This window comes from Marmota marmota, unplaced genomic scaffold (assembly GCF_001458135.2).
Source record: "Marmota marmota marmota unplaced genomic scaffold, marMar, whole genome shotgun sequence".
Lineage (NCBI taxonomy): Eukaryota > Metazoa > Chordata > Mammalia > Rodentia > Sciuridae > Marmota > Marmota marmota.
Window position 1 is genome coordinate 13,326,035 of NW_026000185.1, and position 27,857 is coordinate 13,353,891.

The following is a 27,857-nucleotide window of genomic DNA, read 5'->3' on the forward strand; positions in this document are numbered from 1 at the left end:
TGATGGAGTGGGGGCCTCGGACCTTTGTTGTCATAAGACAGCTCGAGAATAAATGGGAAGAGGCTCAGGCGCGGCCTGGGTCAGCCGGGCCTCTTTACTCTGGTTTGGGATGTTCAGATCCTTCCTAGCTGCAGCAATTCACCAGTGTTGGGGCTTGTTCCCCGCACAGAGGTGATGATGGTGGTCGTTCAGACCAGGTGGCCGTGGGCTAGTCGTTCCCGCCGCCCGCGCGGCGCCTTCAGCTTCGCCCGGGGGGTGGGGGGGGCGGAGCGGCCCTAACCTGCCTCGTAGGTTTAGTCGCAGGGACGCACCAGTTGGTCGGTCGCTGGGCTCCGGGCAGCGCTCAAACGCCGAGGCTCCTGGTCACGGTGCTGAAGTGCCAGCTTCCCCCAAGTCCCGGGCAGCCGCCAGGTGGGTGCAGGCCGACCGCGGGGACTCTGCTGCAATCCGCAGCCGTGGTTCGCGCCTAGCTCTACGAGCCCCGCCCCGTCAGGGCGACAGTGGGCTGGCGACAGGACCCAGTAGAGCAGCCAGCTGCCACTCCAAATCCGGGGGCCTGACGCTCACGATCACCGCGTCTGCGGCTCATGCCCTTAGTAATCATGGCGCTGGAGGAACGCGCATCCCGGCCTCTGGAGCGACAGCTATCCCTTTCAACGGCGTTGACAGAGAAGCAGCCTGGATTCCACGTAGCCACCTCTACCCCTCATAATCGCGGCGCCAGCAGGAGCCGCGATCTGGTCTTAGTATCGTGGGTTCTACTTGGTGGCCTGTGCCCTTCACAATCATGGCGGCAGCGGAGAGCCCGAACGTGGGCTCCGCTGGACTGCGTCGGCCCCGCCTCATCCTGGCGTCATCAGGAGGCGCCGCCTGGGGGAGGCGGAGCAAACAGCTGCCCCTCACAATCATGGTGGCCAGAGAGGGGCGTGGCGGCGTCCGAATGCTAGAAAAAGGGCTGGCGGCCCCAGAAGAGCGGTCATGTGACTAGGAAGATGGCCGTCTTTCCGTGGTAAGGAAGAGGTGGCGTGTGGGCTTCTGAGAGGGGCTGTCTCCTGGCGTCTCGGGGCGTCTGTCTCTGCGAGTGTGGGCAGCCCTCCCCGAGTCGTCCCGGCTGCTGGCTCTCCGCCGCCCGCAGGGTCCTCCGTGCATTCCCCAGGGGGGCCGCGGGTTTCCACACCCCGACTTTCCCGGGAGAGGCTGGCATTGGTTCCCGGCCCGTGGGGTCGGGGAGACTCGGCGGCCTGGCTGCGGCCAGAGCTGCGCGTTCACCTGGGAGAGCCCCGCGCCGCCCGTCCGTGGTGCCCCTTGGTCTGAGGGGACGGCGGTGGGGTGTTGCCCACGCCCGAGCTGTTCGACAGGCGTTGGGACGAGACCCCGAGGCGGCAGCGACTCACGCCTTCACGGAGGAGTTGCTTTAAACTGGGTCTTGCAGGATGCATTGGAGCTCATCACGCGACAGGCGTGTGGGGTTCCAGTGGGGTGACGGGACCGTCAGGCCCCAGCAGGTGACTGGTGTGCGTGAGGAACTCGCACAGGTTGTGATGGGGACAAGGGGATTATTTGGCGACGGCAGACCTCTCTTGCATCTGATCTCTCTGCAAACGGTGGGAAGTAGCTTACATGGGATGATGAACGAGCCAGAGCCAGCAAGTGAAAAAAGGTGCAGCCCAACACCTTAGAAGTCACCCGATGCACCCTGGGTTTATGCTTGTGAAGCAGTTGACTGCTCCTTGTTCGTCACCTGTGACCTCCGAGGCACACTAATCGGTGCTGGATGCCCTGGTCCCCCTCGCCTGGGGTCCCTTTTGACCTAGGGAGGCTGGCCTGGCCAAGAGACCGAGCACACTTGGGGGAAATCAGTAAGACAGCACCCCAAGTTCGAGAAACTCCTGATTTCATTGAACTTCTCTGGATTCTGGTATGAGCTCCGGGAGGACTGTCTTCCCCTGCATCCCAATGCAGTTGTACTAAATTTTGGAGTTTGTTTTAAAATGCGAGGATGCCATGACCCTTAAGCACCTAGGTTCTCCCTGGTTCCTAATCTGGCTTCTCGGTGTGTTGGTGCCTGTTCCAAGGTCAGTTTCCTCACTAACTTTTGGCCATTTAAAGGGACTCTGTCCTATCCTGGGTGCCCAGAACAGCAGCTTTAAGGGCTCAGTAGCATTGATGAGCGAACAAGGAACCCCGGGAGGCCTTTGGTCACATGCTACTCAGGTACTGTTAGGAACAGCTGTGCTAGATCTTTGTGTAGAGGGTGCTTTCAGCTGATGTTTATCAAGCCCTATTTTGTGCCAGGCATTGGGTGAAGTGCTTCACACGTAGCATCTCATTTAATTCCTAACTCCATTCCTCAGGTGAGGAGATGGAGGCTCGGGGATTGAGAACGCAGCCCACAGGTGAGCTGAGGTTTGGAGGCTGGAGATCATGATCATCATTGCCAGTTGGGGCTCAAGTCTAACCTTGAGACCCATTGCCAGTTGGGCCTCAAGTCTAACTCCTGGGCTGTTTGTAGATTATAGGGCTCCCCAAGTACCATACACTGTCCTGGATCTCCCCTAGAATGCCTTTTCACCCACATCTTAATTTTTGGCCCGGACCAAGAGATGAGATATCCCTTGCATCCCTGGTCTCATTTCCTACTTAATCATCTGGTGGTAACACATTGGAAAGTACCACCCAATGGAGCCAGGATTTCTACAACATTTTCAGAGTTTTGGAGGTTGTGTGAGGAAAGGCCATGTGGTCAGATTATGTGATTAGTCTCTAAATACTTGAATTGAAATAGCTGGCAAGAACTCTTTAGTGAATTTTGGTATTTCTACTAAAAGGAGATTAATTTGGTAATTCATGCTCAATCTTCTGTGTATATCATCAAATATAAACAATTTTCATGTAGGGAGTTGTTACCTTAATGTGCATTGGAGCCACCTGATTTTGCTACCATGCAGGTCCTGATGCTGTGGTCCTAGGGTATTACAACACTCCACAAGTGATGGGTTGCCCTTGCTAGTGACCTGAGAGCCACACTTTGAATAACCCAGGGATGAAGTGTTGGACTTTTTTTCTGTGGCAGCTGCCAAGGAGCCCAGGAGCCCTTCAGGCACTGGATCTTTGGTTCATGGTGTGTGTGTGTGTGTGTGTGTTTCCCAAAACCAGGGCCATCAGCTGGGCCTGGAGGAAAAGAGTGAAGCGGTTTTGAGAAAATGTCCACTAGAGGTCGCTGTCAGCTTTGCCAGGGACCCCCAGATGAAAGAAAACACCACTTCCAGTCTCAAACCGCAGGAAAGGCAGAGGACTGCAGCAAATTTGAGGAAATAATGGAAGTGGTTGAAATTCAAATTGTAGTTGCCTAGGGATTTTCAGACAAGGAAGACTTTTGTTTAAAAAAAATATTTCTGGAAGTAGTTTTTTCCACTCATGTCCCAACTTTTAAAAAATATCATTTCAAAGCTTGATTCTGTTAAGTAGAAAATTGGCTATACTTTTTTTTTTTTAAGGCAGGATCTCACTATTGCTGAGACTGGCCTCCAACGTGTGATCTTCTTATCTCATCCTCCTGAGTCCCTTGGATTATAGGAGTGGGCCACAATGCCTGGCTGACAGATGCTTTATTTCTAAGGTTTTGAGATGACTTATAATCTGTAGAACTATTGACTCTGTTACTTGCTGCTGTCAGCTTTGACAAATTTCCAACACTGAACAGCCCCATCTTCGGAAAAATGGTAGTGATCACCATCCATCAGATAGAGCTGATTAAAGGGAGTGGAGGTAAAAGGCTTGGCCCCGAACCCTGCGTATGATAAATGAGAACTCTTACGGGTCGCAGGTGGAGTCGTGGCGTATTGACCCTTCCCAGTTGTCTGTCAGTTCTGATAGGAACAGGAAACACATTTGCAACCTAATTTCCAGTTGTATTACATTTTCTGCTCATCAGTTTTTCAAAATTCTGTTTTCCTTGACAGCTAATAAAGTTGAGAGTGATTTGAAAAGAGGAAAAGTATAATTTGATGTTTTAAATTCCATCTTCATGGTAATGACTATTATTGAAATGTGTTTATCCTTTGGGTTTTTTTTTTTTTTTTAATTGTAAATCAAGAAGGGACTGATCTATCCTCAGTTGGACGGGAGCTGGTTAGGCTCTTCCATAGTGTTGTCATTCAGTGTTTGGAAGATGAGTTTTGTAACTGATGCACGGGGATGAGGAGGCCATGTATCATCATGGTTGGCATTTTCTCTTAATAAAAGTCGAGTGTCCATCACAAGTCTTCCTCCTCCTTTGCTCTTGAAGCCAAATTTATTTTGAAAGGAATGGAAATAAGACCCCCCCACACACACAGGCTGTGCCTTGGCATTTGTGGTGGTTGGGCATGTGGGTGAAGGTTTGGGTGTCAGTGTCTCCTTCGAGTGTTAATGGAGTCACGACTCTGGGGAGGGGTGGGAGGCCCTTTGAGTCTCCCTTTTCCCTGAAGGGAGGTTGGGGAAGGGGCAGAATTGTTTCTTGTGCCCAGAAAAACTTTTTTTTTTTCTGGGAGGGGATATTTACAAGTTGGAAGTGCCCATATCCTTTGTTAAAGACAGTGTTTTGTGATGCTTGTTAAAAGCCATAAGGTAGGCTGTATTTAGGGGGCTGGTGCAGTAGGGGGGACATGGGGCTCAGCTCCATGAACTGGGAGAGCGGCCCTGGGTAGCTAGTGGGGAATCGTGTGGAGGAGTTTCAGGAGGGGCTTTGGCCAAGGTGCCTCCTGGGGTCTTGCTGGGGGCAGGCCCAGTAGTTGGATGTTGGGGGAGGTGCTCTTGGGGGGGGAGTCTCGGCTGTCACCCCTTGGAATCCTGCGGCTGCCCATCTCCTCCACCCTGGGAGCCTGCTCTGCAGCGGGGCCTTTTCTCCATGTCCCCTGTGTCCTGGGTTCTTCACTTTCTATCCTCCCTCCATACTGAGTTGGCTCTCCCTCCCCCTTTGTTTCCCAGCTGTCCTGAGCTGATGACAGCTCTGTCCCGGCTTCCTTTCCCTCTGTCCAGCTTCGCCCTCTGAGTGCTCTGCAGGGTGGCATGCGCCAGATTCCTCTTTCTTCTCTGGACGCCTCTCCTGGCGCTCCTCCACGCCCTGGCTGTCTGAAAACATGAGCCCCAGCCCAGCTCTCTCTGGCCCCACGAGGCTTCCTTCGGGCACTTTGGTGGCCTGTGCCTAGAATTCAAAATGTGGAGAAGCTGGCCTGGGAAGCTGGCTCCATCAGGAGTAGCCCTTCATTCTGGGTCTGGCCTCCCAAGTCCAGGAGGCCTTGGTAGCTCTTCTACCTTCAAATGGATTAAAAGAAAAAAACACCAAATTTGTTTAAATCTGGTGTTTCATGTTGGTCTCTGGCAGTTTATTCTGCTATAAGCTCCACCAGTGGGCCGTCCCGTGTCCCAGGCCGGCTCAGCCTCCTGTCTGCTTGCCTTGCCAGGTGTTCCAGGAGCAGGAACTACAAGGCTGAATTTGCATCCTGCCGGCTGGAGGCCGTGCCCTTGGAGTTTGGGGACTACCACCCGCTGAAACCCATAACTGTGAGTCTTGCCCAGGAGGCTATCCGAAGGGTGTCTGGATCCAGGGAATCACAGGCTTACTGCTGGGTCGTTTTCATGGAATTACAGGAATATTTTCTGGTTTGCTATGGCAACTACTTTTGCTTATTTGAGTCAACATTTTTTCTTGTGACTGACCTTGCCCCCTTGTTTGCACCCCCTCCTCACGTTGGGGAGATCTTCCTGGGGAGGGGATGACTGTTCCTGGCATGGATGTGTCTGACCTGGCTTCTTAACACCTACTTGGAACATTAGAATCACTCTAGTTGCCAGTGGTGCATGCTGTTCTGGGTAGTTTAGTGAAGAAGATGATGGTAAGTGGGTGGTGAGCCTGTTATCAGCTAGTACAGGTGTCCCTCGCATCTTTGGAGGCTTGGCTTCACGACCCCGTGCATATCAAAATGCCCCATGCCCACAGCCGTTAGGTAACAGGAGACAGGTAATATTTGCATGTAACTGTGCCATCCTCCTTCCCCTTTGGAAGTACTTAGAATACCTACTGCGGGGAACATGCTGTATAGACTGCTGTTAATGCCATGTCCTTTAGGGAGTGGTGACAATGAAAATGTCTGTACCTGTCCAGGACAGTTCTGTATTGAGCATCTCTTCCCCACCTTCGTGCACCCTGGACCCTGGCTGCCGGGCAGAAGGCCTGATGGTCTTGTTAAAAGTGCAGGTTCAGGTGCAGTGGGTCTGGGGTGGTGGAGCTGAGGTCTAGGTCTACCCTAAGCTCTGGGCAGTGGTTTCAACACTGAGTAACAAGGCTGTACAGGCCACGCTTATCCCTGGAGAGGATCAAGTCTGAGCCTTCTCCACACGGAAGGGCTCAGCCTCTTGAGGTTGCCCCCACTGCAGACACCAGCCCCAACCTACGAATTGGGGTTCCCTTATGCCCTCCTTGGGTTCCATTACTTGCTAGGATGGTCCCCAGCACTCGGGGAAGCTCTTCACTGAGGTGTCCTGGTTTATCCTAAAGGACGCTAGAGGATGCTGATGATCAGCCAGAGGAAGGGGTGTGCAGGGTGAGGTTGGGGGAGGCGGCAGAGCTCGGGCCATCCGCCAGCCCCTCGAGGTGCCTACGTGCAAACCCCTTCTTTGAGGAGTTTTTAGGTAGCTTTGACAGCAGGCAAGGTTATCTACTGCGCCCCACCCCTATCCCTCGGGGAGGGTGGGGCTGCAAGTTCCCAGCTTCTGCCTTCCCAGGTGACCAGCTCCTGTCCAGGAGCCACCCAGAGTCTCTTCATTAGAGAGAGACACTCATGTCAGCTAGGAATCCCCAGGGGATGGGGACTCTGCATCAGGAACCAGGGGCGGAGACCTGGCCTGGTATTGTCACCTTCTACATCATAGTGGCTCCGGCCCAGTTGTTCCCTTCCATTAAAAGATAAAGCTGATGAGTAAAAGTTTGAACTAGTTTGAGACTTAAGTAAGGGTGCATACTGGGGAAACAGGGGTCTTCCGAAGCCAGAGCCGGGAGTCATTTGATTGGAGTGGAGGTTTTCTGCGGAGGCTGGTGGGCTGTTTCTGATTGGTGGTCTCCAGGTGGAAGGCAGTTGTGGCTTCTGATTGGTTAGCGAGGTACCGGTGGGCGGGGTTTAGTGGTGGTTTCCTGTGGAGGCTGGTGGGTCTTTTCTGATTAGTCTACAGATAGAAGGCAGTGAGTGGCTTCTGATTGGCCAGCGAGCTTAGCTTGCTCTTGGTGCTGGGCTGTGTTTTATTTTGGGTCACCTTGGATGAAACCCTTCTCCTGCAGCCTGGTACCCATAAGCCCGTGCAGCCAGGAACAGTCAGGCCAGCATCCAGAATGAGAGGAGCCCCAGCGTGTCCCCTGGGCAAGGGCAGGGGGACCCCTATGGCAGCACCATGCATGTTCCCCACAGGTCACAGAATCAAAGACAAAGAAGGTGAACCGGAAAGGAAGCACCTCTTCCACGTCGTCGTCCTCCTCCAGCTCCGTGGTGGACCCGCTGAGCAGTGTCCTCGATGGCACCGACCCCCTCTCCTTGTTTGCAGCCACTGCTGACCCTGCAGCCATGGCAGCAGCAACGGTAACATGCTGTGGAGACAGTCGCTGGCTCTGGGTCTGGTCTGCAGGGGTGGGTGGCTCTGTGCCTTGTTTGTAAGTTGCAGAAATCAACATGTGGGGCACAGTCGGGTTCTCCTCCAGGTGTCGGGGAGGTCTGCTTAAAGTGGAGGACCTTGGCCGAGAGAGGCCAGTAGAGATGAGGGGAGTCTTTTTGACTTATTGTTGTATCTTTGCTTTGTGGTGCTGGGGTTCAAACCCAGGGCCTCCTGTGTGCTAGGCCGGTCCTCTGCCATTGATCTACACTGTCAGCCCTAATTTCATGTTGATAATTCTTTTTGCATAATTACATTAATAACTTGCTAGTTTTCGAGGTAAGAGTCCAAGGCTACAGATGGAGCCCTGTGGACCCCCCTTGCTCTGTTCTCCACCCTGGGGGTGCAGCAGCGTACTACATATTTTTCCATAGCTTTCTGACTTCTCAGACCATGAGAAGTGGTCTCTGAGTGTTTCCATGCCTATTCGTTTATGAATAATAATAGTGTCAGCATAACGCATGGCAGGCATCTTTCTTTTTCTTTCTTTCTTTCCTTTTTCTTTCTTTTTTTTTTTTTTTATATTTTTAGTCGATGGACACAATACCTTTATTTTGTTTATTGTTTTTTATGTGGTGCTGGGGAATAAACTCAGTGCTTCGCGCATGCTAGGCAAGCGCTCTCCCACTGAGCCACAGCCCCAGCCTTGGCAGGCATCTTTCTGAGAGCATTTTGTGTTCAGCTCCCTCACCTTGTGAGAGGTGTCTCAACCCTCACTTACCAAGTCAGACGTGGCAGGGGAGTGATGCTAAATCACTCTACGCGGGGATTTAAGCCTGGCTGGTTGGCTGCAGAATCCATGCTTTCAGCCATGTTCCTTCCTGCATTTCATACATTTATCTCTCTTTTTTTTTTTAAACAAAAAGCCTGCTGAAAACGGTTTAAATTTTTTTTTTTTTTAACTCGACAGCATGCCTTGGAGATGTTTTCCTCTGATGGGTTGAGCTCTGAGGACACGTATGACATGCTTGACTCCTCATTCCTGGGCTGTTTTGGGTTTTACTGGCATAAACGATATGCATTGGGTTTCTTACGTGTGTCCTGTGCACTCTGCAGGAGAGTGTCCCAGAAGCTCATCACTGGGTGAAGGCAGTGTGTGTGTGAGTTTCTGGTGGCTGCCACCAGAGTGTCCTCCCTAGCAGTTTGCTTCTTGTAGCCTGGATGTTAGTTATTGTATTAACTCGGCCATCTTTTCAATAGGCTTCCTTGATTCCTAACGCATTTCAGCCTTTGAAAATATATATTTTGGCCATTTGTGATGAAATATTTTCATTATAGTAAACCTTTGGTAGTAAATAGTGGCGTACCCTCTAATCCCAGCAACTTTGGAGGCTGAGGCAGGAGGATCACAAGTGTAAGGCCAACCTGGACAACTTGGTGAGGCCCTAAGTAATTTAGCAAGGCCCTGTCTCATTAAAACAAGGGCTGCCTGGTGGTAGAGCACTTGCCTAGCATGCTCGAGGCCCTGGGTTCTGACCCCATGGTGGATGCAGAGCATGGTCAGCCTTTAGACGGATCTGACTTATTGTGCAGTAGGGAACTACAACCTTCTACTTAAACTTAGTTTTAAAGATCAGAACGATACTGCTGCTGAAGAAGTTGTGTTGCTCTTCCTTAGGACAGCTCCAGAAAGAAACGCGACAAAGATGAGAACTTGGTCGTAGGATCGGATTTTGAGCCATGGGCCAACAAGCGGGGAGAGATCCTCGCTCGGTACACGACCACGGAAAAGCTGTCCATTGTAAGTACCGAGATGTTGTGATTTTTTTCTTTAGGTTGCCCCAATTCTGGGCTCTCAAAGTTTCCCTTATGTCAGTGTTAGTCCGGGAAAATGTGCTATGTGACTTTAAAAAAAAATGTCAAACCAGGGATGTGACAGTTTCCAAAAAGAAGGGAACTGCAGAGCCTTTGGGGAGCTGAGGCGTGAAGCGAGGAGAGCGCCCGTCCCTGCAGGGCCTTCGGCCCACGGCTAGGTTTTCGCCCAGAGCCGAGCGCTGTTTCTTGGGCCGGCTGGGGGCGTGTGGACCTAGAGCTCCCCTGCACTTGGCAGGCTGCTCTCGGCAGGGCAAGAGCTACCAGGCCAGCGGGTGAGTGTCTGTGGCAGTTAAGGTTCCGTCCAGTAGGTATAACCAGGGTCTTCCCAAACACTGTCACCAAGAGAGACGCATGCTCCTCTCACTGAAAGACCAGGGGTGGGTCACTGGGGCTGGCGTGGCAGCTCCAGGTCGTCAGGCTCCATCTTGCTGCTCTGCTGTACGTCGTGTGTCTCATGGTCAAGGTGAAGGGAAGAGGCGCACCTCCCGTTGGAGGCTGCGCGAGTCCCTCACAGCCCTCCGTCCGTGTTGTCTTGAAGGTGGCCATGGACAGTGCAGGAACGCAAAGGGGTGCTGGGAAGGTGGCCTGCGCCTGACAGTTGACCAGGGAGGGAGGCGAGCCCAGTGGGCAGTGGAAGGCTGTGCCACAGGGCCCTGCCTCCTCCCCATGGTATCTCAAGCAGAAGGACAGAATCGCTGGACTATTTAAAAAATTTTTTTTTCTGGATGCACAGTTAATGCAGAGCAGTGATTCTCAACCTGGAGTGATTTTATCCCACTGGGGTCATTGGAAATTAGACATTTTGGTGGTCAGAGGTACAGGGGTGCTCCTTGCATCTGATGGGTAAGGGCCAGAGCTGCTATAGGATGTCCCACAGTGCACAGGATAGCTGTCACTTAAGAATTATCCAGCCCCAAGTGACGGCAGTGTAGGGGGTGGGAAACCCTGAGTAGAGAAGTTAAAAATAGTTCTGTTGTGGCTGCTGTCATATCAAAAATTTGGATGTTGGCTCATGCTGACACATGGAAGGGGGTGTGTCTTGCTCTTTTATAGACCCCAGAGCCCCTCTTCTTAATTATTGAGAGCCCTGAATTGAGTAGGAACTTGAATCTCCAGTGGTTCCAATGACCTTGTTTTCCTTCTTTGAATACATACTTCCATCTGAACAGGTAAGTGGCTGTATTGCCCTAGATTTTAAAACTATTAATGAATTTTTTGTCTCTGCAGAATCTTTTTATGGGATCTGAAAAAGGTAAGACAAGTTTTTTGTTTTCATGGGAAAATTCTGCCACCACCTTTAATATAACTTTACAAGTGAAAAGTTTGTATTAAACGGTCCTGATGCTTAATTCCATTGAAAGCTCTAAGATTGCTTATAGATACAGAGCTGAAACACTTGGAGCAGAACAAAGATACAAGGTGGTTCCTGGGAGTAAGAGATGAGCTTCCTGTTTTTTAAGAGATGCAGGGGACCTGTGTCTCCCGATGCAGGGGACTGCTGTGGACACAGTTCCTTTGCCCTAAGGCTTTGTCCCTGGTGAAACCGCAGCTGTGCTGGTGCAGGGTTGCCCACTCTGTCTTGGCAGCCTCTGGTCCCTAAACACAGCAGTTTTCTCTGCTGAGACTCGGTCACAATCTCTGGACCAGGGTGTCCTGAGGGTCTGTGTGGCAGGAACCCTGAGGAACCTGTGTGTCCAGGCAGACCCTGGCCCTGCTGCTGACTGCACCTGCAGGATGGGACACGGGCTTCCTTTTCTGATGTTGCCCTACGTTGCTGGGCACAGAGGAGCACAGCCGGGGTCACATGCAGATCGTTGACCTGCCAGGTGTAATCCCCCACCCCAACTCTGCAGCCTGGGACATTGCGGGAGAAATGGAGAGGGGGCTGATAGCAGTCTGGAACGGGTCCTTATTCCTAGTGTTGAAGATTAAACGCCCCAGAAAGTCTGAGGCAAGCATTGAAAGCAAGTTTTATTTAAGAAAAGGCAGACTTCTCTGAGAGAAGGTGCCCCAAAGTTGGGAGTCTGCAGGAGGGGTGTGTTTTGCTCTTACAAACCCCAGAACCGCTCTCCTTAATTATTGTCTTGTCTTTCTTCCCCAAATACATGACCAAGGGCAGGGACCCAGAGGTTGTTAGAAACCCAGAGTGCTCAAGAGCACGACCCTTGGCTTCTGTTTGATAACTGATCCTCATCCTCTCTTGACCCCCATCATTCATTACCTACACTACCTGACCTTTGCACCCCCACCCCCCCTTGGCGGAGAAATGTGACATCCTGTCCACCTGGGCCAGGCCGAGCTGCAGGCAGATTGCTTTGGGCAAAGAAAGCTTGGAGGGGGAGGGTCAGCACAGTTGGCCCATCTTATAGAATTGGTCTCTTAACCTCATGTTCCACCATCATCTGTCCCCTGTAGCACCTTCCTTATGGGTGCAACTTTTATCCCAGGCTAAAAAGTAAATCACACCTGCCTTGGGCAGGTCAAGTGCAAAGGGCTGAGTGTGGGGTGGCAGGAGCTCTCCTACCTGCTGAGGATGCTTCGGCCTGCTTGTTAAACCTGAAGATAGGTGCTGTGGTCTGGCGTTTGTGTCCCTGAAACCCATGTTGAAATCACAACCCCTGAGGCGAGGGTGTTGGGAGCCGGGCTTTCAGGGAAGACTCGGGACTCAAAGGTGGAGTCCTCATGAAGAGGATTCATGCCCTTATAAAAGAGGCCTGAGAGCCGGTTCACCCTTCCACCATGAGAGGCCCAGCAAGAAGACGCCACCTGTGAAGCAGAATATGGACCCTCTGCAGGCATGACCTCTGCTGGTGGTTTGATCTTGAGCTTCCCTGATAACCACAATGTGGAAAACGGGTTCCTGTGGCCCACAGTCGCATAGCTGGTGGTTGAGCAGTCTGAAAGGTCTGAGGCAACAGGGCAGCCCCTGCATCCAGCGATTCCACACCTTGGGGCTTGGTAAACTACGTCCTGTAGGCAGTCTGGCCCACGCCTGATGTCATGAAGTCAGTCTCATTGGACCACAGCACTGTCAGTTTGTCAACAGATTGTCTACAGCTGCTTCAGTGCTAGGGATGAGGTTGAGCAGTTGCAACAGTGTATGTGACTCTCAAAACCTGAAATATTTGGACTGGGCTTTTACAGGAGTTTCCCAACCCTGCCCTGGTTCCACATTTCTTAAATTGTGGCTCAATGAGCAGCAGCAATGACATCACCCAGGAGCTCATTAGAAAGAGTCACAGGCCCTGCCTCAGAGTGGTGATTGGAATCTGTCTCGACACATCCTTAAGCGGTGGCTGGAGAGGTCTGAGGAGCTCTGCCCTGCAGGAATTCAGGCTTGTAGGAGACGAAGCAGAGCTGTTTGTAATAGCCCCAGACAGGAAGCATCCGCACTTCCACCAGCCAGAGAATGAAAAAAGAAAGTGTATTTTATACAATGGAGAACCCTGAACAGGGGGGGAAATGAGCTCAGCTGTGTGCCACAGCATGGGGACCTGCAGGGACCAATCGCTGTGAATGAGAGCCAGACAGTAGATGGCCTGGTGGTGGTTACCAGGGTCTTACAATTTTTTTTAATTATTAAATACACAAGCTTATGCTTTTTGTATTTTTCAGAATGAAGGAAAAGGTAGAAACAAGGTTAAAATGGCAAATTATTTGGAATCTTCAACACTGAAGTCGCTATCGGTAGTTATTGGTAGTTAAATGATCAAGAGCCATCAGCTTATGTCGGACTCTCAGACTGCCCAGAGCTGAGACATCAGTGCCTAGAACTAAAGAAGCTGAGAGTTAGGTGTGTCTGCTGGTCACCTTCTTGTCACTGACCAAGTACATAATCAAAAGGAGGGGAGGTTTATTTTGGCTTTCAGTTTAGGGGTTACGGCCCGTGCCACTTGGCCCTGGTGCTTTGGACCTGTGGCAGCCCGGCGCATCGTGGTGGGAGCACTGGTGGAGGAGGCCTGTTCACCTCGGGGCAGCTGGAAGCAGAAAAGGGAGAGGCCAGGACCCAATATCCCTTTTGCACCCCCAGCGGCCTGACCAGGCCCCACTTCTGCCCATGGTCTGGACCAGCCATAGTCACATCGGCCTTTGGGAGACCTTCAAGGTCTGAGCCATAGTGGTTTGTGGGCTAGTGTGAGCCGTCTGGACCTCAGAGCAGGATGCGGAGCCCCTGAAGGTGGGGAAGGGGTTTTGAAGCGGTGGGCCCTGGAGGGCAGCCACCAGCTGGACCATCCCCCTGCCCTGTGGCTGGCCTGGTGTCCTTTCCTTCCTCTCTGCCCACAGCTCTCTGCTGACGTGGGAAATGCTGGCAGACCTGGAAGGAGACGGCTTGTCCTGTTTGCCTGCAGAGAGGGCTTTGAGGCCCCAGGGCCACCTCCTGGCAGACCTGAGGCCGTTCCCTGTGGGCAGCGCGTGGCAGTGGTTCCCCATGGGTGTAGGCCTAGCAGGCCCTCTGCTCCAGACGGTGGAACAGGCCATGAGAGAGGGCGACTTTACTTGCTAGTGTTTCTGATGGAACTTGGACTCCCCACGAGAGTTGCTTTCAAGATCTGTTTTCTGTGATGAAATCACTTCCCGGTATTTTTAAAAATAATTTTTTAGTTGTAGATAGACACACACCTTAATTTTACCTATTTTTATGTGGTGCTGAGGATCAAACCCAGTGCCTCATCCGTGCGAGGTGAGCGCTCTGCCGCTGAGCCCCAGTCCCTCCTGGCATCTTTACTCACGATGAGGTGTGGCAGGAGGCTGCCTTCTCTTGTGGCTGTGGTGCAGGAGAAACGCCACCTCTGTGACTGATGCGTTCTGTTTAGGCAGAGCTGGGGCCACCGGGTCTGCGATGTCGGAGAAGGTCCGGACCCGCCTGGAGGAGCTGGATGACTTTGAGGAGGTGAGCATCCCCTGTTGAGCACAGGGTGGGGGCTCTCCGTCCTGCCTAGCGAGGTCCTTCTCGGTGGCTGCCCTTGGATTAGGCTCAAGCTGCACTCTGGGCTCAATCCAGGGAAAGGTGCCAGCCGTGCAGTTGGCTGAGCGTGTGGGAGCCTGGCTCAGCCTGGTTTCTGGAGGCGTCTTTTCTTTTTGTGATACCTGAGCCATCCTGGTCATCTGGGGAGGAGTCCTGACAGTAGAAACCACCTGGAGCCCCCTCCTAGGAAGTGGCCTTGTGCGGTACAGCGATCACAGCTTGCAGTTTACACATGGCCGCCCTGATGGCTGGACGTGGCTTTCAGGAATCTTGTAATAGGTCTGCATGTGGCTCGTTTGCCAGCTCTTAAAAAAACAGGTAAAGCTAATGGGTACATGCAGATTTCTAGCTTCTGGAAAAGCCCCCCAACAGCTGAGGGCCCACATTCCTGCACTGACCAGGGCATGCTCTGCCAGGTGACCACAGTCCTCCCTGTCCTGGCTCACAGGTGAGCATTACTTCCTGGCCCTCAGACCCAGGTGAGCTTGTCCCCTGCAGCACAGCATGGTGACAGAGACCAAGAGCCTGAGCCAGCCTGCCTGGTCTTGCATCCCTGCTCCCTACTGGCTCCTTCTGGGTGCTCGCACAGCTCTCCTAGCTGCCCTGTGCCTGGGTCCACCTCCCTAGGGTGTGGGAAGGCTGAGGAGCGCCCACCTGTGCTGCTGTTACAAGGCTTCAGCGGGTCAGAGTCTCTGAAGGGCTCAGGATAGTGCCCACCGCGGTGAGCCCTGCAGATGTTGGCTGGCGTGGCTGCTGGTCCTGAGCCCAGAGGCCACTGCTGGAGCGCTGGCCACAGGGCGGCCCTGGGCACTTGCCTCACCTCTGCCTTTGTTCACCAGTGAAATGGGGATAAAGAAGAGCTGTGTGGCTGAATGGGAGGCTTTGCGAGCGAGAAGGGACGCATAATGTCCATCCTGTACAGGGTCCTCCGGCTCTGAGACAGCTGCTGGGTGCTCCGCAGAGTCCAGGAGCCCCGGATTCTTCCTAGTTCAGAAATGACCATTGAGTCTCAGCCTCTGCTGGTCCAGGGAAACTGCTGAGGGCTGGAGTCTAGCACCTGAAAGTCGCCGGAGCTAACCCAGCTGAAAATGGGGCTGTCCCACAGGAGGTGGGGGCAGCACCCTGAACCCACAGGCACCTGCAGAGCCACCCAGAACTGTAGCGCTGTCCTCCCTGCCTCCTGGCTCTGTGGGCTCCTTGCTGATCCCTTGGGCTTTTTTTGTCCTTGCTTCTCTCTGCTCCCAGCAGCAGTGGCTGCTGGTGGCTCTCAGGTCAGCATAGATAAGTGAGGGTAAGGCTGCGTTTCGCTGCAGTAACGAGAAAGCCCGTATCTGTGGTTTAACCTAACCAAGGTTTCCTGCTGGCTCACCGTGCATGCCCTGTGCGGGTGGCAGACATCGCATTGTCTTGTGACGCTGCTTCTCAACATTTGGCTTCCAAGGTTGTCAAGCTGAGCTGAACAGAGGGTAATTTCTCGCTGCCAAAGCCCAGAAGGAACACAGACCATTCTGCTCGTAGCTCATTCTCCAGGCCGATCACACAGCTGCTTACTGCAGAGGGGCAGGGAAGCCTCTGCCTCATAGCTCAGATGACCGCTTGGGATCCATCCAGATTTCCTGAGCCTTCTGCTCTGAGGCCCTTTGAAGGAGCTCTTTCCTGGGGAATCTAGTATGTGTGTGAGAAGCATGTGGCCCTGCACTGTCACGTGTATCCATGTGCCCTCCCTCCTGGGAGCAGTGAGACTAGCCCCCCAAGACAGCTGGGGACCAGGAGCACTGCTGTGTCTGTGGAGGACCAGGCCACACATCTGCCTGCATGGCATGTCACCTGTGGGGGTGGCAGTGTGCTCTTGTGCCTGCAGCTTTTGCTGAGGGACTCCCTGTCCCCAGCACTCTCCTCTTGAGTTGGCCACTTCCAGGCCCAGCTGGCTCTGGGCTCCACGAGGGCTTGTCCACATCACTTTGTTCTTTACTTTTTTTTTTTGGAAACAGGGCCTCACTGTGTAGCCCTTGAACTCTTGGGCTCAGGGAATCCTGCCTCAGCCTCCCGAGTACCTGGGAACACAGGTGTACCTCTGGGCCTGACTCCGTGTTCCCTGCAAGCACTTATCTTAAACACTAGTGGTGTAGGGAGACTGTCTTTGTGCCTGAGCATCTGAGCAGAGATGTTTGTACACCCGGCCTTCAGTACCACACCTGGCCCATGTTGGCCCCAATCATGGGGAATGAGGTGAGTCCTGTCCCACTCACCAGAGCACAGGAGGCATGGTCCCCAGAATCATGCCATTCTTGAGAGACGGAGCTGTGTAGCTCAGACCCTGCCTGCCTCCAAGGCCTGCCTCGGCCCCTTCACTCCACTCCTGGGCAGAAAACCCGAAGAGCCTCTTTGATTGCAAAACACAGCTGTCAGTCCTGGTAGGGCCATGAGGGGTGTTTACAGGTCGCAGCTGGTACCTGGTTTTTCCTAATGGAGGTGGTGGTCAAACGGAGTTTTCCCTCTTCTTTCTGTGCCTACCCCTTTGCCTTCCACCCACAGGGATCCCAAAAGGAGCTGTTGAACTTGACTCAGCAGGATTACGTGAACCGCATAGAGGAACTCAACCAGTCACTGAAGGATGCCTGGGCCTCTGACCAGAAAGTGAAGGCCCTGAAGATCGTCATTCAGGTCAGGTCTAGTGCCTCCCACCTCTCCAGACTTCAGGGTCTTGCCCTCATTTATTTATCTTTTTCACATACTTCCTTTGAAAGGCTATGATTATGAATCTGTGTTTTTATGAAATGATTAATCCCAGGGCCACTATGTGCAGCTGCACAGGTTGTACACTGTACAATTCTAGGAAGCACTCCTGGATGCTGGATTGCATAAGAGGTGGTACCCCTTGGGTTATGCAGTATGTGAGTCCTGGTACAACTATTCTGACATATTTATGACTTCCATACACTAAAGATTATTTTTTGGAGGGGCAGGTACCAGGGATTGAACTTGGGGGCATTTGACCACTGAGCTACCTCCCCATCCCTATTTTGTATTTTATTTAGAGACAGGGCCTCACTGAGTTGCTTAGCACCTTGCTTTTGCTGAGACTGGCTTTGAACTTGTGATCCTCCTGCCTCGGCCTCCCAAGCCGCTGGGATTACAGGCATGTGCCACCATGCCCAGCTCACTCTAAAGATTTTTGACTTCTTTGTGCAGTGTTTAAGTACCTTCTGTAGGGCTAGTTTAGTGGTCATGGATTCTTTTTATTTCCTCTTCAGTTCTGAATGGTAGCTTTGGTGGCTTTTAGACTCTTTGAGTTGAAGTCAGGATGAACTTGAGTCTACCTCTAGTTGTGACCTGATGTTTTTCTCTTGAAGCTTTCGATATTCAATCCTTGTTCTCTGTTAGGCATTCTGATGATGGATGTGTATTGGAGAGATTCTTGTGAATCTTGTCTGTTTGGGCTTCATATTTTCTGTACATGGATATCCATCTCATTCCTGAGGTTTGGAATAGGTTCCTAATGACCCTAGCCTGTATTTTTATACCCTCTGTCTCACTGACTCTTAACTCTTAATGTTAATTTTGACATTAATTTGGTCTCTTAATGTCCCAGTGTTTGTGTGTGTTCTGATCATGGTCTTTAATTTGTCTTTACTTAGTGTTGTAGCCCCAAAGCCCTGTCTTAAGGCCTCAGGTTCTGTTTTCTGTGCAGTGAAGTCTGCTGATATCACAAGTGGATTTCTTATTTTATTCACTGTGCCTCATTCCCGGGCTTTCCAATTGATTTCTTTTCAGAATCTCTTTGCTGAAATGGTCTTTGGCCTCCTGTAATTATTCTTAATTGATTCCTTAATTCATTTCTTAGGTCTTATTTTAGCTCATTAATCATTTTAATCATCGGGTTTTAAAAGCCTGCCTTTGGTGTCCCGTCCCCTCCATGTCCGTGTGTCCCTTGGCTGGACTGTAACTCAGGGAGACGTGTTTGCCTGTTTGCTCAGGTTTTCAAGGTCTGGGATTTGGGCATCTGTTGAGATGTGTTCCTCCTCCTCTTTTCAAGAACGTCTTCTGGTGTGTGGTCACCTGTTGTCTTGAGCCCTGCATCTGGTGTCTTGCTCTGAGGCAGGCTCAGTGTGGCTCCACTGCAGTTCCCACCTCATGGCCTCTGTGCGCAGCTGCCGCCGTCCCCTCCTGCACGGCCTTGGCATTGTACTCCTGGGAGCCGTGCTCTTGCCCCTCTGGTCTTGCTGTGGAAGTAGCTGTCCAGGGTGGGACCTGACGTTCCCCTCTAGTCACTCCTGCTTGGGGCCTGGCATTGGTCTGGGGCTCTGGCCTCCCCTGTCCTGTATGTTAGGTGCTGTTGAAGCTTGAGCCAGGTTAGTCTGCGGAGGGAGATGAGCCTTCACTTTGCCAACAGTGGAGTCTCTACCCATGGCCTTGGAGTGTGCCAGTCTCTGACCTGCCCCTCCTTCCGCTTCCCATCTGCTCCACCATCTTTCTCCCGCACACACCAAAGACTGAGCAACTGTTTTCAGGTCTACTTGATCGGGCTGGCTTGGTACCTTTGTGATCATTGAGCGTGTGTCTCTGATAATGTGCAGTTTTTTGGTGGGGAGGGGGTACCCGGAATTGAACATGGGGGCACTCGACCACTGAGCCCACATCCCCAGCCCTATTTTGTATTTTGTTTAGAGACAGGGTCTCACTGAGTTGCTTAGTGCCTCACTTTTGCTGAGGCTTGTTTTGAACTCGAGATCCTCCTGCCTCAGCTTCCTGAGCCCCTGGGATCATAGGCGTGCGCCACTGTGCTGGCTATACATGACTTTTTAAGACACTCTGCGTGGTCATGCGGTGATGGGAGTGTGCCCTACTGTTAGAAGTGTGCTCGTTAAATCCTCCATGCTGGGGAATCTGCTAATCCGTGAGAACCCCTGGTCACAGGGCAGGTCCTGGAAGGAAAGCAGCTTATTCTGGTTTTTGACTTTGAAGATCATCCTGTCTTGGCAAAACATGCCCAGAAGTGCACATCTGAGGGATCATTCACAAGCCACTGTCCTCAGGGCAGAGTTGATGATTTCTGAAGGGCCCCTTTTAAGAGCCATTTAGTTGAGAGTACAGGCCTCACTGTCACTTGACACTGAAAACGTGGCACTTGTCTTACCTGCCTCTTGTGAGGATGGTTCGGAGGCCCGGGGCCACTGCCGGGCCCTTGGAGTGTTGAGGGCTCCGTGTGGCAGGGGTGTGTCCCTGCAGCTTCACATCAGGCTGTTGCTCTTCAGCACCCGGCCTTAGTTCATGAGTAAACACCCCTGACACTGGTCCCCCACCGCCCACGAGGGGTCACCACTCACAGGTGAGCAGCTCTGTGCTGAGAAGGGCTTTCATAAGCAGCGTCTCTCTGTGATGGCGTGGAACTGAGCTTGACATCTGGAAGAGATTCAGCTCATGTTGACATGGTGAGTGCCGGTTACATCCACATCTGCTTAAGAGTGCCGATGCTGTGCGCCGAGGGCACAGCGTGCATGGGTGAGGGGAGTCCGTCTCCTTTCTCTGCTGCAAGGGTTTTTCTGTGGGGAAGCTGGCGACTTGCTTAAAGTATATTTGACAGGTCACAAAGTCCACCTAAGGGCTGGCGATGTAGCTTGGGAGTAGAGCACTTGCCCGGTGTGCACTCAGCCTGGGTTCCAACCCCAGCACCCCAGGAAGAAAAAGTCCACCTGTTCTAAGTGTGAAAATCAGTGATTTTCAGTAGATGTCTAGAGTCGGGCAGCTGTCGCACAGGATCCGGTTTTGGAATGTTTTCCTAGTCCCCAATTCCCTCAGGCCTATTTGCATTCAAACCCTGCTGCCATACCCAGCCCCAGGAACCCACAGACTGCGTTCTGACCTCACCGGCTTTTCCTGGACAATTCATACATGAGGGCTCCATCAGTACCCAGTCCTTTGCATCTGGCTGCTCTCATTTAGCTTGATGGTTTTGAGAGTCGTTCGTCTTGTGGCATGAGTCTGCACTTTGTGCTTTTTTCTCCATTGACTGGATGCCCACATTTTGTGTATCCATGGACAAGTTGATGGACATTGGGGTTGTTTCCACTCCAGTGTTGAAAAAATACTGCCAGGAACGTTTGCACATGAGTCTTTGAACTTATGTTTTCATTCTCTTAGGTAAATTCCTGGGAATAGGCTTGCTGACTCATGGTAAGTTTAATTTGTTGAGAAAGAAAATGTTCAACTGTTAAGTAAAATCGCACCATCTACGTTCCTATAAGCAGGGCCCAGGGGCCCTAGGTCCCCCACATCTCCAGCACCACCATGGTCCACCCGTTTAGCCTAAGCAGCCTAGTAGTCTGAAATATCTCCTTGTGCTTTTGATTTACAAAGCCTTGAGATTAATGATGTGGAGTTTCTTGTGCTTATTGGCCATTTGCATATCCTCTTGAGTGAAATGTCTATTCATGGCCCGCCCCTTTTAAAAGCTGGTATCTTGTTGAGTTGTAATAATTATATATTCCTTTTTTTCCCCCTCTTTTTTTTGTTTTGTGCTAGGGATGGAACCCAGGGCATGGTGTGTGCTAGACAAAAGCTCTACCACTAAGCCCATGTACTCTTTTTTCTTTGGTACTGGGAAGTGGACGAACCCAGACGCACTTTACCACTGAGCTACATCCCAGCCCTTTTTTAAACATTTTTTATTTTCAGACAAGTCCTCATTAAGTTGCTGAGGCTGGCCTTGAACTCGCAGTCCTCCTGCCTCAGCCTCTGAGTTGCTGGGATGGCAGGCGTGCCCCTGCCCTGTATTCCTTTTGGTTTATTTATTGGGCTGGGGACTGAACCCAGGGCCTCATGAGTGAGGCAGGTGCTCTCCCACTGACCTACGTCCTTTGCTCCTCATGGGTTCTTGATGCAGTTCTTTGAGTACAGTCGTCTGTTGCTTAACAGCAGGGACCTGTGCTGAGCAATGTGTCATGTGTCATTAGGTGGTTTTTTCCTTGGTGGGCAGTCGTACAACGAGCTTAGTAACTTCAGGCAACTGCAGCCTTCTTAAGGTGGGTGAGGTGGACTTAGGGCCCCCACTGCACTCGGGCCGTGACGTTGGCGTGCCTGAGACTACTCCAGGCTGGCTTGTCTCTTCATGACGGTGTCTTTCCAAGTGCAGGCTTCAGCTTTAACAAACCTCATGAACTTTCTCATGTTGACTCATGCCCTTGGACTCAGATCTAAGAACTCTGCCTGATCAAAGGTAGTGAGGGCTTTTCCCATGTTGTCTTCTAGAAGGTAGTTAGCACTTGGATTTAGGTCTGTGGTCCATCATTCTGAGTTATGTGTGTTAAGAGTCAGTGTTTTGGTGCGTGGATACAGCTGTCCCAGCAGTGTGCTGAAGGTTCCTCCCCCTGTTGACTGGTGGTGTTACCTTTGTTCAAGTCAGCTGGCCATAAATGCAGGCATTAGCGTCTGTGCCTCGGTGTTTAATTCCAACGATTTATACGATTGTCCTTTTGCCAGTTTGATGCTGTCAAACTGTAGCATCATAGTAAGCTTTGAAACTGGATCACGTCTTTTAATGTTTGTTCTTTTAAAAATTGTCTTTTTTATTCTGAGTCCTTGTGTTTCTGTGTGAATCTTGGGGCAGCCACTCTGGGGTACGCGCTGCAGTCCTGGCTCTGGGTAGGAACTTGGGACACATCAGTTCCTAGGAACTAAGAGCCGTAAACAGTCTCCAGGATTCAGAGCTGCCCCACCCCCAGCGCTGGAATCCGCCAGGGCAGTGGTTTAACTTGGAACCCTTGTGAAAGGGCACCTGAGACCCAGTCAGTGAGGTGACGGGAAGTGGAGTTCCGTAGACATGCAGCTGCCCTGCTCTCTGTGGGCACTGCTGGTTTACCAGCTTGCATCCACTAAGGAGGGTCTGGGCTGTGGGAGGGTGTCTTTTGCTTTGAGGTGTATAATGCTAAGGAGAAGCTGGTGACTCCGACAGCTTAGTGGGTAACAATGCCAAAGCAAAATGCCTGTCGCCCTCTCTTGTTACAGTGCTGAGGTTTGAACCCAGGGCATCATGCCTATTGGGCATGTGCTGTACCCCCTCCTTTGGGCTTTTTTGAAACTGGGCCTCACTAAGTTGCCCAAGCTGGCCTCAACCTTGGGATCCTCCTACGTCAGCCTCCTGAATCCCCTGGATTACAGGCATGTGCCCCATGCCCCTCTAAAATTTTTTGATTTTTAAATGACATGTCTTTCTGAGGGTTAACTGTTGGGATGATAAAATACAGGAGAGTTACTTGATTACTTTTGCTGACTTTTGAATTCATAATGACAGGGAATTAAATCCAGTTTTTCAAGGTAGAACTCTCCTGCCTCTTATTTTAAAAGACAACTCAACCTGGAGTGGTTGATGCCACATTGTGTGGCTGTGGCCTTCCCTTTGGCACAGGGAGGATGTAGGGATTGTCCAAGCTGAAGTGTCCTCAGCACCCAAGAAACGTGCTCGTGAAGCTTGTCACGGTCCCCTTTAGAGGGAAGCTTAGGGTGGAATGTAAGTAATCCATATAGTTGAAGGAGCCATAGAGATTTACTTGTGAGGTCACTTCATAGGAATCCAACCAGGCTGAAATAAACCAGAGGAAGCCACGCGCGGAAGCCATCGGGACAGGCTGGTCCAGGAGAGGGGTGCCGGGCTGGGGACTAGACTGTGAGGCCCTGGGCTCTCCTGGAGCTTGGCTTTCCAGCACCTTCCTTAAAGAGAGTCAGTCGTGAGCAGAGTCTCAGCCGTTTGTCAAACACAGTGGTCTTGCTTCTCACGTCGTCCCCAGTGCTGCACAGGGTTTGGCCATGGAGAGACCTGAACCTGCTGGTAGAGGTCATTCATCCTCCAGGCCTGGAGGGTCCCAGCCAAGTCAGACAGTGAATTTCCTTTTCTCTTTCTAGTGTTCAAAGCTGCTTTCAGACACGAGTGTGATTCAGTTCTACCCGAGCAAGTTTGTCCTCATCACCGACATACTGGACACGTTTGGTAAGCACCATGTTCATTTCATACGTAGGAAACACGTCTGTTCTGTCAGGTGGCTGTGGTGCTTCAACGTAGGCCCTGTGTGGTCTAAGGAATTAGACGAGTAGGAAGGGACCAGACCATACCTTCTGGTCCGTTAGCGTGTTTCCCTTGTGTTTGTTTTTAACTGACTCACATGGAAAATATTTATGTGATAGAGCATGAGGATATGCGTAAGTGCATGATGATCAGATTGGGGTGATTGGCATAGCTTATCTTCAGACATTTATCATTGCTTTGTTTTGGGAAAATGCGAAATCCTACTTTGAAATGTTCAATTGTTGTCGACTGTAGTTACCTGACTCTACTTCAGAATGTTAGAAGTTACTTCTTCTCTCCAACTGCAAAGGGTGCTGTTTTTGAAAAATCTTGGATGTTATTTTTTTTCTAGTCTTTGGAGAGACTGATAAATGAATACACGAAGTTGGGGAGCGCATGTGCTAGCTGAGCCAGCTGTGGTCTGTGGCTACCTCAAGGGCATCTGAAACTCACATTTTTCAGAACTGAATGTGTTAGCTCTCTGTCACTATAACAAAATGCCTGATGTAGTCAGCAGATGAGGAGAAGAGGTTTGTTCAGGCTGAGTTTTACAGGTTTCAGTTCATGACTGGGCAGACCCGTGGCTTTTAGGCCCGTGGTGGAGCCAATCCCCTCCCTTCATAGGAAGACCAAGAAGCAGAAGGGCAAGCAGGGGTCTGGGGTCCCATAATGTCCCCTGCACCCCCTGTGACCTAAAGACCTCCCACGAGGCTCCATTTAGTCAAGGTCCCACCCCTCCCAGCAGAGCATGCTGGACATCAGGCCCTTGACTCCTGGGCCTTTGGGACCAACTGTGGCATTGAACACGACCTGCCTTCCCAGCCCTGTCCCGGCCCCTGCGGATCTCTTGTCACAGGGCATGGCTTCCGTGTACCCAGTTACCCTCGTGGGGAGCCTGAGCGCGTTTCCCACGTGCCTGGGTCCAGTCGCCAGGTCTTCTGTTCAGGCCCCTGGCGTCTCCCTGCACATCCGTTTTCTCTGGCTTCACTGTTGAAAACCTCCATCCTTGCCAGAGTCCCCTGCCTGAGGACGACTGCAGTCCTCTGAGGTCATTCTGTGTCATCGTGGCTGCCTCTGGCCCTGTGCCCCACGCTGGAGGCAGGGTGACCTTTTGGAGTCCAGTAGAGATGTCCAGACTGAAGAGCATCCCTGAGGGGCGGCGGTGCCCGAGGCCTGCTGCTTCGCCCTGAGTTGAGCCAGAACATCCTGCTGTGGGCACTCTGCCCAAACCAGGCGGCTCCCTCAGCCATATGTGGTGTTCACCAAGGAGCTGCCTGAGAGCAGGTCAGAGCAGAGGCACTGGCTGTCCTACCAAGGACAGGCCCATGAGCTCCCAATCCAGGAAGTCTTGTCCGCAACCCAGCAAAAGATCTGATGGGTCAGAAACAAAATGTCAGGCGACCCAGTCGGTTCGCATGTCCTGGGCCTGTTGGAGAGACAGGGCCTGAGGGTATTAGCTAAAACAAGTGGCAGAAAACCTAACTAGCCTGGGAGCAGGGGGCTTCATGCTGAAAGTTCAGGAGTAGTGACCTAAAGACCTCCCACAAGGCTCCATCTCATCAGGGTCCCACCCCTCCCAGCAGGGCATGCTGGACACCAGGCCCTTGACTCCTGGGCCTTTGGGACACGTTAAAGAATACCCACTGTGGCACCGTATTGGGGCCATAGGTACAGCTGGATCCGGGAGCTCACATGGCGGCATCAGGACCCGTCTCTCTCTTGTCTTCCCTGGGGTGGGCTGCTTTCACTCTCGCACTCCCAAGCCCTCGCCTCCTTCAGCTTTCCTGCTCGCCGTCCCAGGGAAGCATCGCAGCGGGAGACCTGGACTCCCACCCCTGGTGGCTCACACCGCCTGTCACTCAAGAGCTGGGCGTGGCATCTGGGGAGGAAGTACCCCGACTTCTCAGGCCTGGGGGGAGCCAGAGGAAAGAGGGGATGCTGTCCGAAGAAAAGGAGAGTGGATGCCGAGCAGGAGGAGGGGCAGCCCCGCTGGAGGGGTTCTGGGTGTCCCTGGAGGAGCTCCAAGGAGCCCTGGCGAGGCAGCCGCGGCTCGGGCCCCGTGGGGCTCTTGACAAACATAGAAATAAGTTTAAATAAGTTTAAGGCGCAGGGGACAGGCTTCACACACTCTCATCTAGAGACGTTTTTGGGTTCCCAGCTCCCCTGTTAAAGGGAAGTTGAGAGGGCGGGCGGGTGTGGGAAGGTATGTGGGGATGTCGTCTGGTCTCTGGGTGGTTATGGTGGCCTGGCTGTTCTCGGGATCTTTGGGGTGACGTGTGCTCAATCTGATCAGTGGGGGACACTAGGAAGGTGTCCTGTGTTAGTTTTACATACCACTTGGCTCCAGGTGTTCTAAATACACGTGTTGGTGGACTCATTAACGGCACACGGGTCAGTTTTCATTAAGTGGGTGAATTTCCAGCAACTTCAAGACCATGAGTTGAATATTTGTAGAGTTCCCTGAAATTCAGCGGTGACAGGCCTGGAAAGATGCTGGCTTGGGGGGAGAAGGATCTGCGTCCCTCCTTGTTGTGACACATGATAAACCGGTCAGAGTCATTCCAAGGGAATTTGGGGACTAAATACACAGAGTACCTTTTCTTTGGGTTCAGTGGCCACTCCTCAGCCGCAGCTCCCACAAGGGGGTCAAGGCAGGCAAGAAAGGGCGAGGAGCACGTGCTGAACCCTTTTATTGGGGAGAAACCGTTCAAATGAGGCAAGGGGTCAGGTTTCAGGGGCTGAGTCTAGCTTCCTGATGTCTGCTGTCAGTAGTTGACGTCTTGGGAGGCCATGCCCATCTCACGTGCTGTGCGGGGATCACAGGCAGAGCCAGCGAACACAGGGGCAATGGCAGTGCCGCCCACTTTGTGTTGGATGCTCATAGTTCACAACACTGTGGCTTGCCACATGCATCACTCCTGTCCAGAGCGGCTCCCGACTCCTCCTCTCGCCTCCTTTCTCCCTATTCTGTCGATGGCCACAGGGTGTGGAGCGCTGGTGTCGGGCACTCACTGGCACAGTGAAGAGACAGAGTCCTGCTTTTGTGGCCAGTTGGGGACCAACAGAGAGCTTGCAAAGCAGCTGGGTGGCCCCTGCTGTGTGGGGGTGATCAGTGCTGTGGAGGAAAGGCAAGCAGAGCTGGGTGAGGGGTGGAGGAGGAGAGGAACCTGGCGGGGCAGCTGCAACTTCAAGTAGAGGGCTCAGGAGGCCTCGTTGGAAAGTGCTTAGTGGTGCTCGCATGAAGGGCCTCGGGCCAGAGGCCAGGGCAGGTGTCCACAGCCAGAGATGAGCCTGTGCAGAGGCCCCAAGGAGCCAGGCCTGGGGGGGGGGGGAGCAGGAACCCAGTGACCAGAGGGCACAGGGGCCCCAGCAGCAGGGGGCATGACCCCACTTGTGTTTTAACAGGGTCCCTCTGGCTGCTGGGTTGAGATGAGTGGGTGGCCTGGGGTGCCAGGGGGCTGGGTGTGAGGCTGAGACGGCTCATCTGGTGTTAGGAAAGGGCGATGTGGCCCAGGGGAGGCAGGGGATGGTGAATTAGGCTCCCAGGACAGGTGTCGGGTCACATACCAGCAGAACCTTGCCGGGTCCTGCACAGAGCTGGCCCCCAGGGAGCAGGGACATCAGTGGGGAGGCTGTGGCCCCGTTGGTCCTCCTGGTTGTCCTCTTCTGGTCTCCTCCAGCCCTCGGCAAGTTCCCTGTTCATGACCAGTGTCCCTGAGTGAAGCCATCTCTGGGGCACCCTGAAGAGACCCAGTTCCCACCCTGCAGGCCTGGCTGGACGCAGAGGGCAAGCTCACCTTGCAGAGGCTCGGGGCAGCCACACCTCCAGCCCCTCCTGGTGCCCAGCCTGGGCTCTGCAAGCTGAGATATGCATCCTTCACGGTGGATGAGAGTCACCAACCCTCAACAAGTGCTGTCCTTGGGCCAGACTATCCTAGCCGCCTGCAGAGTGGCCACATGGTCTGTATGGCAGCCCTAGGAGAGAGAGTCTGTCATTGTCCCCGATTCAGAGGTGAGGAATCTGAGGCGTAGAAGGAAGTCACTTGCTCAAGACTGCTGTGTAGTGAGTGGCATGGCTGGGACCCACACTCGGACGCTCTGCAGCCACACCTGCTGCTTTCCTCCTGTTCGTCGCTCGTGGGGACAGTTTCCCACACTGACGAAGTTGTAAAGGTGTGTGCCTTTGACCCAGCGATGTCGCCTCTGGAAATTTGTTCTAGTAAGTGGAGAAGATGGGAATGACCCAAGTGGCCCTCCCTTGGGACTGGTTAAGTCATGATCATCCATATAGCAGAAGTCCTGGTGCCCTGAGAATGAGGCTGTGCTCTGTCACCAGAG

At 52.5% G+C, this 27,857-nt stretch overlaps 1 protein-coding gene across 2 annotated transcripts in view; it reads left to right on the forward strand.

The window, feature by feature from the left end:
* Positions 1-968: 968 nt before the first annotated feature.
* Vps35l (VPS35 endosomal protein sorting factor like) overlaps positions 969-27,857 on the forward strand; it is a 101,455-nt gene continuing 74,566 nt past the window's right edge. The window contains exons 1-8 of one of the 2 annotated variants that reach the window (XM_015491116.2): positions 969-1,009; positions 5,445-5,544; positions 7,443-7,610; positions 9,299-9,421; positions 10,723-10,747; positions 14,310-14,386; positions 16,997-17,125; positions 23,360-23,444. In XM_015491116.2, the coding sequence (XP_015346602.1) occupies positions 993-1,009; positions 5,445-5,544; positions 7,443-7,610; positions 9,299-9,421; positions 10,723-10,747; positions 14,310-14,386; positions 16,997-17,125; positions 23,360-23,444 (724 nt within the window). In that variant the 5' untranslated portion in view covers positions 969-992. Of the gene's footprint in view, positions 1,010-1,334; positions 1,460-5,444; positions 5,545-7,442; positions 7,611-9,298; positions 9,422-10,722; positions 10,748-14,309; positions 14,387-16,996; positions 17,126-23,359; positions 23,445-27,857 lie in introns of those variants that run through there. The other variant, XM_048789588.1, reaches the window with a different exon arrangement.